Source organism: Pavona decussata, unplaced genomic scaffold (genome assembly GCF_977016875.1).
Source record: "Pavona decussata unplaced genomic scaffold, jaPavDecu1.1 SCAFFOLD_71, whole genome shotgun sequence".
Lineage (NCBI taxonomy): Eukaryota > Metazoa > Cnidaria > Anthozoa > Scleractinia > Agariciidae > Pavona > Pavona decussata.
In genome coordinates, this window is record NW_028145490.1 from 1,542,075 (window position 1) to 1,556,013 (window position 13,939).

Sequence of the window (13,939 nt, forward strand, 5' to 3'; positions counted from 1 at the left end):
GTGATGTTTTTTAGTTCTTGGTTCATGGTGTTGTATAAAATATCAACATTTTTATGACTATAAAACAAGTTTGTGTCATCAGCAAAGAGAATAAATGATAACTTTTTTGAGCACGTTGATATATCATTCATGTAAATGAGAAACAAGAGTGGTCCAAGGACAGAGCCTTGGGGTACTCCACATGTTATAGTTAGGCTTTGTGATTGTACTGACTTGTATTTTACTATTTGTTTTCTTCCTGTCAAATAATTTTTAAACCATTCATTTACAATCCCCCTTATTCCATAATGATCAGGCTTCCTTAACAGAATTTCATGATTTACAGTGTCAAATGCCTTAGCAAGGTCTAGAAATACTCCCAATGTATATTCATTGTTGTCTATTGCTTGTGATATTTTTGTTATTAGTTTAATGGTTGCTAAGTTTGTAGAGTGTTTCCTTCGAAAACCATACTGACTTGGGAATAATATGTTGTTCTGGTCAAGGTATTTAAGTAATCTATTGTACATTAGTTTCTCTAGTATTTTGCTGAAACATGGGAGAACAGAGATAGGTCTGTAATTAGAAAATTCTTCCTTATCGTTCGCTTTAAAAACTGGAGTAACAAGTGCAACTTTGAGATCATCAGGAATAGAACCAGTTAGAAATGACTGGTTATATATGTATGTTAATGGTTTAATTATATACTTAGAAATATTTTTTACTAATTTAGGTGGTATATCATCATGACCACAAGACTTGTTTTCTTTTAGTTTACGTATTTCAAATTCTACTTCATTTTCTGTAACTGCATCCAAGAAAATAGATTGAATAGATCTTTCACTTAAATAATTTGAAAAGTTAATATCACTGTCTGGTATTTTTGCAGCCAGATTTGGTCCAACACTAATAAAGTATTCATTAAATTTATTACTTATTTCAGTCGGATCAGTTATTAAGGTTTCATTTTCTTTGAAGTAATCAGGTAGCTCAGGTTTCAATTTGTTCCTGTTCATTACTTCATTTATTAGTTTCCATAGATATCTCAAGTTACTCTTATGTTCACTGAACTCCCTATCATAGTAGTGTTTCTTAGCAACACTTTTTACTTTATTGAATTTGTTTCTGTATGTTTTATATATTGATTTATTTCTTTCAGTTGGGTTTTTTATATACTTTTTGTATAGTATATTTTTAGTTCTCTTTGATTTTAAGATTCCTTTTGTTATCCAGGGTATTTTATTTTCTGTTTTTTTACCTCTGGGTTTTATTAATGGTATGTTTTTGTCGAACAACCTAAACAGTTTAGTGTAAAAGTGCTTATAAGCATCTTGAGTATCACTTATACTATAAACATCTTTCCAGTCAATGCATTCCAAGTCTTGGCAGAGGTGATTGATTGTTTTATCATTAATCAATCTTGACTTTGTATCAATAGCATTATAATGTTTAACTTTTTGTAAATTACTTGTTTTTAGAAACGCTGGTAGATGATCTGATAGGTCTGTAAATAAGATACCACATTTATAATTCTCTTCAATATTGTTAACAAATATATTATCGATTAGTGTTGCAGTAGTGCTAGTTATTCTTGTTGGCCTTGAAATTAATGGGTAAAATGTTGAAGAGAACATCATATTTGTGAATTCTTTGATGTGCTGGTTCTCTTCCGTTTTCAACAGATCGAGGTTAAAATCTCCCATTAAGAAACATTTTCTGTTCTGTAAGTCTATTTTTTGCAATAAACTAGCAAGACATTCCTTGAATTCTTCAAGCTTATCATTTGGAGGTCTATAAATAATACCAATAATTATATTTCTTGGTTTGGCCGTTATTTCAATGACTTGAGATTCTATCACATCTTCTATATTCAAAGCAAGATCATGTCGTTCTCTGAACTGGAGAGATTTATTAATATACAAACAGACGCCACCTCCTTGTTTATTTTTCCTGACCATTCCTGTGCTATTGTAATTTGGTAATGGAAAATTATTTTCATTATAGGTGTTTAACCACGCTTCTGATAGTCCAATAACAGAGAATTTATGTTCAAGAGAGTTTAAGTAGGCTTTAAAGTCATCAAACTTATTTATAATACTTCGAATATTTAAATGCAAAATTGAGAATTCCGTATTCATAGAAACATATGTTATTTGTTTAAACGTATGTTCATTATAATAATCACAGGTATCAATGTAGTTTATAATTGAGTTATAATAATTATGGTCAGGATCTAAATTAGAATTTAGGGTTAAATAAGATTTCCCACGTCCATCTAATGAGAAAGGGTTGAAGATCAGATTACGCAATTTCGCAATGTCATTATCATTGAGATGAACATTAGAGTGATTATTGAAAAAGTTTCGGAATTCTTCATTATTAAGCTGCGAGAACGGCATTAAATCAACTAAATTTGCGCTGCACATTATGTTTATAATTATTGTATTTATTCCTACATTACCTCACTATTGAATGTTACTAATATCGTTCCAGCTTCGTATTTCTTTCACACGTGGATCGTCATATTGTTTGTACTTTATTTTGCCGTTGGTGAACCACGCATTTTCCACACTTCGCTTTTCCTTTACTCTTTTCAATCTTTTTGCCAAGTCCGAGGCCATGTCCTCTTAAATGACTATCTTCTTCCCTTTAAGTTGGCGCCGCTTGAGTAGAATTCTCATCTTAGTTTTGTTAGATAAGAATTTAACAATGACCGGTCTTGGTGTGGCGGGTGGAGTTGACCTTTGATCGCGATCGCGTTCACCATTATCTGTTCGTCCTGGCCGACCAATTCGATGGATGATTTCAATCTCCTCTGGTTTGATTTCTTCATCCAAATTCTCTTTTATGACTTCGATGAATTTACATTCAAGATTTTCGTCAGGCTCCTCATCAACGCCAAGCGTTCTGATGTTATTCTTCCTCGAGTATTGTTCATTATTTACCGCATAATCCCAAGTGAGATCTACGTCGTGTCTCAAGCTTTCTTCAATGTGGTTAATGCTTTCGCCCAATTCAATTTTCACTTTCGCTATTTCGTCCCCGACAACCTCAATTTTCGTTTCTAATCTTCGATCAAGTATCCTTTTCCTGGTCATCAAGCGCTGTTTTGGCTTGCTTTTTTGTAGGGCTGCTGTTATTTTTACCCGGAGTTGAAGGGACACGTTGAAATCGTCTTTTAGTGTTAGCGTTTGGTTCAGGCATCTTGTCCGCCATCTGTCACGCAATATTCTTTTAAAAGAAGCGGAGGAGGGAGAACTAGTTATGTCAGAATTTAGCGAATTATAAAAGTTTGGACCTTGAAAGTAGATTAAAAACTTCCCGGTGTTCGTTCTGCACAGTGGCAAGCGGAAGGACTGAGCATTCCTAGTATTATAATTATGGATTTGACTATTCAGTAAAAAAAAGTTATTGAATTTGAAAGGGAGTGTAGAGTTCTTGAATGAAAACATAAAAGAACCTAATTGAAACGAATGGATATCATGAAATTTTAAGAGTTTAGCTTCCTTAAAAATAGGGCCAGTATGGGCAATGTATGTAGAATTGCTTACTATTCTTAACCCACGTTTCTGTAAGGTTATAATTCTTTTTGAAGGTTTGACTTATAGGTACCAGCCCAAGCTAAATTGCAATAATATAAATATGAAAGGATCATAGAATTGTATAAAGTACGAAGGGAGTGAGTATAGAGAAAAAACCTAGATTTATGAATAATACCTATAGATTTGGATAATTTATTTGCTGTTAAGGATATATGCGATTTCCAGGTCAAATTGTCATCTAATAAAACACCCCAGAACATGGTCTCGGAAACACGAAGAATAGGCTGCTCATTTATGAAATTCAAAGGATTGCTTCTTTTGCTTATTTATTTGCTGTTAAGGATATATGCGATTTCCAGGTCAAATTGTCATCTAATAAAACACCCCAGAACGTGGTCTCAGAAACACAAAGAATAGGCTGCTCATTTATGAAATTCAAAGGATTGCTTCTTTTGCCAAGGCTTGAATACCATAAAATTAGTCTTGGCTAAATTCAAGGAGAGCCGGTTTGCTGCAAACCAGGTTGACAATTTGTTTAATTCTCTATTTAATGTGTTAATTAGGTAAACAGGATCATTATGGTTGCACACATGTATACACATAGTAGAGAAATTCAATTTCTGTGACCCTCTGAAGTTTAGCATAAATCCTCTCACTTTGCATGTGGTTATACCATTCTTGGTTGGTAGGCATAATTCTTTGGGCCTTAAGACACAAAGGTTGTGAGGTAATCATCGTCAGTTCATTCATTAGCTCCCCAAGATAGTTCTCAAGGGCTGGCATCCAATCACCTGGTTGACTTGTAGAGATGACAAAATCTGTGTCAAAGTACAGGACTCTTGTTTGTAGACGTCCAAGGATAGAATAGAGTTTGAGTCTTGCATGTGCTTTTGTGAAAGCAGCAGTGACAACATTCGTCTTGTCTGATCCTGATACGAATCATTCCCCAAGCGTGTAGTAGACTTCTACGCATTCATCAACTACAAACTGAAAATTTTTCACTTGGGTTGAGGGACACGTTAGGAGTTGAAAGTAGCGTTCTGGGGCCCGTTACTCAAAAGTCCCGGTAACTTAACGTGCCCGATAAACATATTTTGCATATTTTTAAATGTTCTTTCACCGATTACACAGTGATTTCAGACATGGTAGTAGTAGAGAAATGAGCGTTCTGGCTCAGGGACACAGGGACACAGTGCCAACACAATAGCCAGGGGATTAACGTCATCAAAATTGATGACATCATCATCTAAAAATAGAATGTACGTTCTGAGGAAGGGACACAGTGACGTCACAATAGCCCTGGGATTAAGGTCGTTAAAAACTGATGACATCATCATCTAAAAATAGAGTTAGAGTTCTGAGGAGGGGGCACAGGGACATAGTGACGTGACAATAGCTTAGGGATTAACCCCATGGTAGCATCATAGTGTTAAAAATATATACAAATGATGTCACAGAATTATTTTTAACCACAGCGATCTACAGATTTTTTTATTATAAAAGAGGAAAACATTTTAGGGATAAAACAGTATCTTGAACAAGTATAATAGGTTTTTTGAATTAATTTTTGGATACATGACATCATATAGTACATACATACATACTTAATTGTCTAGCTCCCCTTTGGGGGCTCTTCCGCCATAGGTAAAAATAAAAATAATAATAATAATGAAAACGATTTACATTTGGATGATAAAACAGAGAGAAAAAAATACGATAATAAAAAATGCATGAATTAAAAAGATTCTTAAAAAGTCTTTTTAAAAACGCTAAGACTTTCCGAGTTATTGTAGATGTTTTGCTCCACGGAAGGCGAAAGCCCTTTGGCCAGTCACAAGCTCCAGGATCTGCAATTTCTTAGCTAAAGAATCTGTATTCGGGAGTCTTCTGGGAACTTAATTTTCCGGAGATTTATACAAAACACTGTTCATGTAAGGTGTATTGATTGGTTTTGGATAACGGCACTTGTCATTGTTCTATTCGATGTTTTCTATATTTTCCCGAAAACTCAGAAATAATGAAGAAATATTTATCGTGTGTGTTTCTCGCCTCAATTTACTAAGCATCTTTCCCGCCTAATGACTAAAAAGTCTCGTTTCAGGTTGAGCTTTGTTGGGAATTAAACAATTAAAACAGTCTTTATTTAGTTGTCTTCGTTTATTACAGTGCGCTGTCAACGGTAATGACTATCATCATTATCTAAAAATAGAATAATTGCATCATTGGGATGGAAGGGCTTCATATGATTTTGTGAAAACAGATAGAATGTTTCGTGGTTCGCTCTCTTTTTACACCCGCTCGAGTGGGATCTAAAAATAAATAGAATTATGGAAAAAAGAAAATTATTTTTCGACAGATAATGTGGTTTTGCTGGTTATAAGAAGATGAGATTTTTTGAAAAGCACATACTATTTTGAAGGAGAAATGTGACGCGTGTTCCATTAAATCACGCACCGTTACACAGCCTGATTATGTTAACTTAGTCGAGCTATGTTGTCTTTGTCGGTTTATTACAGTTCATTGATTCCTTGCTGCTAAATTGTGTGTTAAAATACGTACACAGAGATTTCACAATATGTATATCACAATAAAGTCGATTATGTTTGTTGTTGATGACTGCCCACCTTTACTTACATTAACAAGGGTCAATGCACTTTTGGCTTTCAGATCATTAGCTTTAACCTCTCTTCACGGTCCGTTAGCCACAAATTATGCAATAGCAGTGACCGAATCTAAAACCGGAATTTGCATGAAAAACCTCTACCCTTTTTTTTATCAAAAACAATAGACAGCTTAAGTTTATAGAAATAATCAATTAAAACACGCCCAGAATTTACTGAAAATTCTTTATTCAAATCGTTCAACAATGAAGAACCACATTGCTCCAAAAGACGAACCCTTTCAAATACGCTCTCAGCGTTTCACGTCCAAAACTGGAAAGACAAAACGGTGTTATCGAGCAGTGATGTGGAAAGTAGATGCGTTTTACGTGTATTAGCGACCTGATTCAAAACCCTGAACGGAACAAGGGAATTCAACCTCGCTCCAAGGGCTTTTCCCTTCCCGCCCGCCCCCACGAGAAGGGAAAAGCCCTGGGAACGAGGTTGAAGGGAATTATCACAGAAAGCTTATGACAATTAAAAATTAGCAACGCGCGACATCCACTCGTGTGACAGAGAAAAAATAAAGACACATGACTAGAAATGGCCCGTTTGTCTCCTTTTATCCCTTTCGGCGTGATTTTGGCCTTTCAGGCCTGGTTATGGCCTTTCTGGCCTGTATTTGGCCTGGTTGTGGCCCGTTTGATCTTTTTATTATTTATGAAGGAGAACGCTTAGTAACCCCACCTTCACCGATTTTCTTTAAAAGAGACTCATTAGTTTGTAAAGTTTAGTTTCCTACCAGGACGCGTGCGGTTCTAACCAAATATGACAGGCACAAACTATACGTCATACCTGCAACAAGGTGCTGGAAATTATGAAGACAGTGAAGAAAGCGATTTCTCCCAAGAAAGCGAAGTCTCTAGTCAAGGAACAGAGTCTTCAAGAGAAGAAGAAGAAACAGAAAACTTAGAGCCGTGGACACGTATTCTCGATGAAGCCGAGAACCGCCACGAGACCCAGCTTAACGCTTTGATCAATCAATACCAAGAAAACGGAGATTCAGAAAACGTGGCTCGTAGTAAAGCCGTAAATGCTCTCGTTCCTGTTTACAGAAAAGAGCTGAGAAAAGTGCTCTTAGAGAATCTACAATGGATGCGTGCAATGAAAAAAGATCCCACCTTCAAAAAAGTGATGGAAACTCAAAAAGAGCTTGAAGACACAGAAGGATTTGATTGGTTGGAATCGACGGAACTTGCTATTGATAAGCGAAAATTCTTACTCAATCGATTATACGAAAAGCAGCCCATTCCACAAGATCAATACTAAACCTACTATGAATGTTATGGAATTTTTTATTTCCTGGATCCTTTGTATTGTTGCATTTCAATAAAACTGTAAAAAACCAAACTTGATGACTTGAAAATAATAACAATAATAGTACCTTGTACAATAAATACGAAATCTGAAATTTGAAATACGAATTACTAAAGCAAGATCAAAACTTTTTATTAGACACTCTTATTTTTGATGACACTTTTAAATAAATATGATGATTCCAAAGTTGAGAGCTGTTGCGTGACTAGCTAGCGACGCGCGACACCCACGCGTGTGTGTGAGAAAAATAATTTTAAAAAAAAGATAACTACAAATGGCCCGTTTGTCTCTTTTTGTCCCTTTTGGCGTGGTTTTGGCCTTTCAGGCCTGGTTATGGCCTTTCTGGCCTGTGTTTGACCTTTTCTGACACTCTATATAACATGACTTTTTGCGAAAAAGATGTCATTTGTGTTCAGTCACCAAACTGTCAACATGGTTTACAAGAGAGTTTGCAGAAACTGTCCGATTCCATCGTGCGGGGCGAAGTATCTTGTCAGATTACCTAACCATCTCGCGGACGTTCATCAGTTAGACCACATACAGCGAAGACAGTATTTACAAGAGGCGAAACTTCAACCTAAAGTAAAAGTCGTCGTTTACGGAAGTGAAGAGGATAATTCCGGAAAAAATCACTATCACAATGCAGTACAGACACAAGAAACGGTGCACGAACTGTCAAGACATCGGAGAAATGAAGCCTCTTTTAAAGCAAAAACTAAAAGACCGACTACAAAGAACAAGGCAAACCACAAGAAACAAAGAAAGTCCAATTCTTGGCTTAGAGGCCATAATAAAATTGTGTAGACACGGAAGGAAGGAATATTTATTATTCCTCGAAATAGAGCGGAAAAAACGGATTTGTAATAGTCAACCAAATCATTCATTTTCATTCCTTTTCCTTTCAAGTCGCTGTGTATTTGATTCTTTTATTCATTGTTTTTTAATAAAGTTTTTAAAACGGTATCTCTTGTCTGGTTCTTTTGCTAACAATTATAAGTCACGTGTTTCAATTGATCCTTGTTTAGTTACATAAAATTGTTTATATACTAATACGTCAAGATACTCCCTTGGGGTTTTTTCAAGCAAAGCTGAACTAATTTGTATGCAACTTTGGGCTTGCAAACTCGCATAACTAACTGAACGGTCGTGAAACGCTGAGAGCGTATTTGAAAGGGTTCGTCTTTTGGAGCAATGTGGTTCTTCATTGTTGAACGATTTGAATAAAGAATTTTCAGTAAATTCTGGGCGTGTTTTAATTGATTATTTCTATAAACTTAAGCTGTCTATTGTTTTTGATAAAAAAAAGGGTAGAGGTTTTTCATGCAAATTCCGGTTTTAGATTCGGTCACTGCTATTGCATAATTTGTGGCTAACGGACCGTGAAGAGAGGTTAAAGCTAATGATCTGAAAGCCAAAAGTGCATTGACCCTTGTTAATGTAAGTAAAGGTGGGCAGTCATCAACAACAAACATAATCGACTTTATTGTGATATACATATTGTGAAATCTCTGTGTACGTATTTTAACACACAATTTAGCAGCAAGGAATCAATGAACTGTAATAAACCGACAAAGACAACATAGCTCGACTAAGTTAACATAATCAGGCTGTGTAACGGTGCGTGATTTAATGGAACACGCGTCACATTTCTCCTTCAAAATAGTATGTGCTTTTCAAAAAATCTCATCTTATAACCAGCAAAACCACATTATCTGTCGAAAAATAATTTTCTTTTTTCCATAATTCTATTTATTTTTAGATCCCACTCGAGCGGGTGTAAAAAGAGAGCGAACCACGAAACATTCTATCTGTTTTCACAAAATCATATGAAGCCCTTCCATCCCAATGATGCAATTATTCTATTTTTAGATAATGATGATAGTCATTACCGTTGACAGCGCACTGTAATAAACGAAGACAACTAAATAAAGACTGTTTTAATTGTTTAATTCCCAACAAAGCTCAACCTGAAACGAGACTTTTTAATCATTAGGCGGGAAAGATGCTTAGTAAATTGAGGCGAGAAACACACACGATAAATATTTCTTCATTATTTCTGAGTTTTCGGGAAAATATAGAAAACATCGAATAGAACAATGACAAGTGCCGTTATCCAAAACCAATCAATACACCTTACATGAACAGTGTTTTGTATAAATCTCCGGAAAATTAAGTTCCCAGAAGACTCCCGAATACAGATTCTTTAGCTAAGAAATTGCAGATCCTGGAGCTTGTGACTGGCCAAAGGGCTTTCGCCTTCCGTGGAGCAAAACATCTACAATAACTCGGAAAGTCTTAGCGTTTTTAAAAAGACTTTTTAAGAATCTTTTTAATTCATGCATTTTTTATTATCGTATTTTTTTCTCTCTGTTTTATCATCCAAATGTAAATCGTTTTCATTATTATTATTATTTTTATTTTTACCTATGGCGGAAGAGCCCCCAAAGGGGAGCTAGACAATTAAGTATGTATGTATGTACTATATGATGTCATGTATCCAAAAATTAATTCAAAAAACCTATTATACTTGTTCAAGATACTGTTTTATCCCTAAAATGTTTTCCTCTTTTATAATAAAAAAATCTGTAGATCGCTGTGGTTAAAAATAATTCTGTGACATCATTTGTATATATTTTTAACACTATGATGCTACCATGGGGTTAATCCCTAAGCTATTGTCACGTCACTATGTCCCTGTGCCCCCTCCTCAGAACTCTAACTCTATTTTTAGATGATGATGTCATCAGTTTTTAACGACCTTAATCCCAGGGCTATTGTGACGTCACTGTGTCCCTTCCTCAGAACGTACATTCTATTTTTAGATGATGATGTCATCAATTTTGATGACGTTAATCCCCTGGCTATTGTGTTGGCACTGTGTCCCTGTGTCCCTGAGCCAGTACGCTCATTTCTCTACTACTCATGGTACTTGGCCAATGTTTTCATACAATTATAAGATTTCAAAATTTAATATTCGAAGCTAACAAAAAATGACTTCTGTTAAGAACAATGTATCACCAAAGACACTTACCTGGCCCGGTAAGTGAGCGGGACTTTCAAGAAACAGCCCCTGCACCCTTCACTAGCTCCACTTGAGGCATGTTGTCACGCTTGCCAAATTTCCCCGTCCTTGAAAGAAGAAAAATAATCATAGTTTATAAAAGCAAAGAAAAGTAATAATTGTTATTTTCGAACTGTAGGCGATGATACTTACAAAAGGAATTCAACATCAGCTTGGCAAGCGAACGTAATCCAGGGGTTTTGCTAAATAGTCCAGTAGCTAGGGTCAGAAGTTTTGAGTTTCGTTCAACCCACGAGTCAGAAAAGGTTTGACACCGGATTTTGATGGAACAACACCTCCTGATTAATGCCAGCTAGTTTGTAATGTCGAATTGTGGTATAGGTTCCGAGTTAAGAGTATGTTTTATTGCGCACCCCACGGGATTAGCATGAAAACAAGGCCAGTTCCCTTATCAGAGTTTACTTCTTTACTTATTGATTAATATTATCGCAAACTGCTAGTAGACCATTCTAATAATGAAATAAAGCTATGTGAGGCAATTGTGTCGATAAAACGTATCATGTGACTGATCATGTGACCAATATAAGGCCAAGATATTGTCTAGAAATAAATTAAAATGGTGTCTCCATTGCTTTAGAGTCGTAAATGTGAAATTTATAGGTTTCAATGATTGTATTTGTTCAGTTTTAACTATTTTCTATCATTTCATCTAACAAGGATACATTTCTAGGTCATAATTTGGCTATAACACCAGCTTTCCCTCAGGTTTTGAGTGAACATGAAAACGAGGCTGATAAAGTAGTAAGCATTTCTCCCTTATTTCTTGGCCAAAGTCAATCGTGACATAATAGAAGTTGAACCACTACTGAATTCAAGTTACACTATTTATTTTCACAGCATCTGGTGTCACATGATTGATCATGTGACATTTATGTGACTATTTACAAAATCACAGTAAAGAATCTGAAATCCTGAGTGATGACACATGCTTCCTCACTACTTTTCTTTTCAAACATTTTTCCACAACGTAGAAATGAAGGTTACAAATGAACACATAGTGAGCTTAATACCTTTAAACATCTATGAGAAGCTGTATTTGACCGTTACGCTTGCCGAATATTAGCCTGTTCAATCTGAATCACTCTCACTGTCACTCTCACTGCTGTATAATGGTGCACCATGTGGATTCTGGCATCTCTCATCTGCCATACATACACAGGATTCCGTACATGAAAGGCCAGCATTGTTACAAGAACAATTAGTGCAGCATTCAGATTTCTTGCACTGGCAGGTAGTGAGCTCCAGCAGACTTTTCGGTGCCGGCTCTTTCGTCATTGGCACTGGTTTCAAGTTGTCTTCTTCTTTCTCCCATCCATGTCCGTTTGGTGAATTCAGATCTTGCATAGCATCAAGTGAGTGTCTCCAGATAGATGTCTGATAGCTTGCACACTTCATGTGCTGTAGCAGACTGTCGGAGGTTGGCGGTAGCATCTCGTTTTTCTGTTTCTTCAAACAAAAGAGAAGATACTTCAGCTCGTCAGCAGCATTTGGTGTCCTCTTCGAGGATGGGTAGAGGTCGCATACGAATTGCTCGCATTTGGCGGCTGTTGTGACATCCAGTTCTTGTGTCTGTCCAAAGAGAATCAAGCTGTCCTGGTGAGCACAATTGCATCTTAGCACATCCCAGGCTTTCTTCTTCCCAATCCCTGCAAGGGAGCTTGTGGAATCACAGCCAGTTAGAGCATGGAGGGCGGGAAGAGCATCACACATGGTCGGACCCAATGCTTGTGAGACATTATGTACTGGAATTAGTCGGAGCCGATCTTTCACGCCAGTACAAAACCACAGTTCCTTGCAGCCAAGACGGTTAAAATGAGCTGCACTCAGTACAAGAACATCTGTATCGGGAGAACGAATGACAATCCGTGTTTCTGGAGTAGATGCATACTTGGCGTGAAGAAGTAACCTGGTATCCGCCTCCTCGTGGTCAGACTTGAGATTTGGCATATCACCGCAGTGGCCTCTTGTAATCATTACGCATCTTTCTCCGTCCTTTAAACCTCCTCCGATGACCAGTTTCTTGTTCTCTGGTAACCTTTCTTGTCCAAGCTTGCACAGTGATTTCGTTAAGTAGTCACAAAGGTTGACCTTGTTCTGAGGGTTGGAAACATATTTTCCCCATTGCCTGGGCACTGGAGTCAAAGGACCACCTATCTGTACTTCAAGAGCAGCGGATTCTCCCCTCCTTGATCACTCTCCGGCTTTAATTGAGGTCTCCATGTACTGGTCAAAGACAATGTGAGATTCAAGACAGTTGGAGTTGTGAAGGGACAGTGGCGCTGTGAATATGGTAAAATACTTCAAGGCCAGATCACCAAATGTGCTTGCTCCGCCAGATTGGTCATCTGCACCATGGCCATTCCATCGAGGATATAGGCCGTCTCTAGTGATGACACAGGGAGCCGAGGGGCGACACTGACCTCTTTCTCAATGATGGATGACAGAACACTCTTCCTGGTTTTCCGAAGGCTTCCATCTTGATATGCAAGCGAACGTGGCACTGTTTATGCGCCGTGCATTTGCAGCAATGAGAAGCCTTCCAAAGAGGTCTCTGTCCGCTTTAACAGTGATGAGCTTGTCGTCTGCACCCTTGACATTCACCTTCTTTGCCATGGAACTGACGGTCTTCACTTTCAAGCTTGGAACAGTGTCCCAAAAATTTACAACGTTTGTGTTGACATGCTTCTCTACAAATGTTGTCATTTGCTCTCGACCTCTCTCCGTACTACTCACAAGACCTTCTGCAACATCTGAAGGTACAACGATGCCGGTGGCAAAGTTTACAATGGACTCTGTATCTTCACTGAAAGGGTTGGTCATAAATCCTGAGGTAAAGCATTTCACCAGCTTCCTGACGTTATCCTCATCTCGCTGTACCCTCTTTGGTGCCGCTTCCTTGTGTGGGACTTTGTCGCTGTCTTGAAGTCCATACATTTCTTTCAGAACTGTGGTGATTGACGCTCGCTCGTGGGCAGTTAGAAATCACCCGTTCAGGTCTGCTGGACTTTGCGTTATCCCAACAATTCCACCTTTTAACTTTGAATCGGCGTTGATGGACTGTTCAAGAGCCATGTCTGTAGAAACTTGAGAAAATGGCTGACCAGAGCGGCTAATAGAATCATTCCCAGCAATGAACTCCTGATGCACCTTGGGGTGTTTCAACTCAAGCTGATTCATGTCTGCAAGATACTCCGGTAACCATCTCGCATAGTTAGGCCTGTCCAGGGCAAAAAAGTGGGGAACCATGGTTGCGACAGCGGACAGATGCAAGTCCCAGTTCCCTGTTCGTTCTGCCTTGATGAACTGTAAGAGAATGTTGATCATGTCACCGTACTGTTCCCAGAATGCAAACATCTCTT

General features: G+C 37.5%; 1 protein-coding gene across 1 annotated transcript; it reads right to left on the bottom strand.

Annotated features, from left to right (window-relative positions):
• Nucleotides 1–11,648: 11,648 nt before the first annotated feature.
• On the bottom strand, nt 11,649–12,554 carry LOC146477247 (uncharacterized). The gene has a single exon (XM_085113538.1). It carries the CDS (start codon nt 12,552–12,554, stop codon nt 11,649–11,651), a length of 906 nt encoding a protein of 301 aa, XP_084969664.1.
• Between the last annotated feature and the right edge of the window lie 1,385 nt (nt 12,555–13,939).

Bases quoted from the DNA above. Each gene is read 5' to 3' on its own strand.
- LOC146477247 (XM_085113538.1), bottom strand. From the start codon at position 12,554: ATGATTACAAGAGGCCACTGCGGTGATATGCCAAATCTCAAGTCTGAC.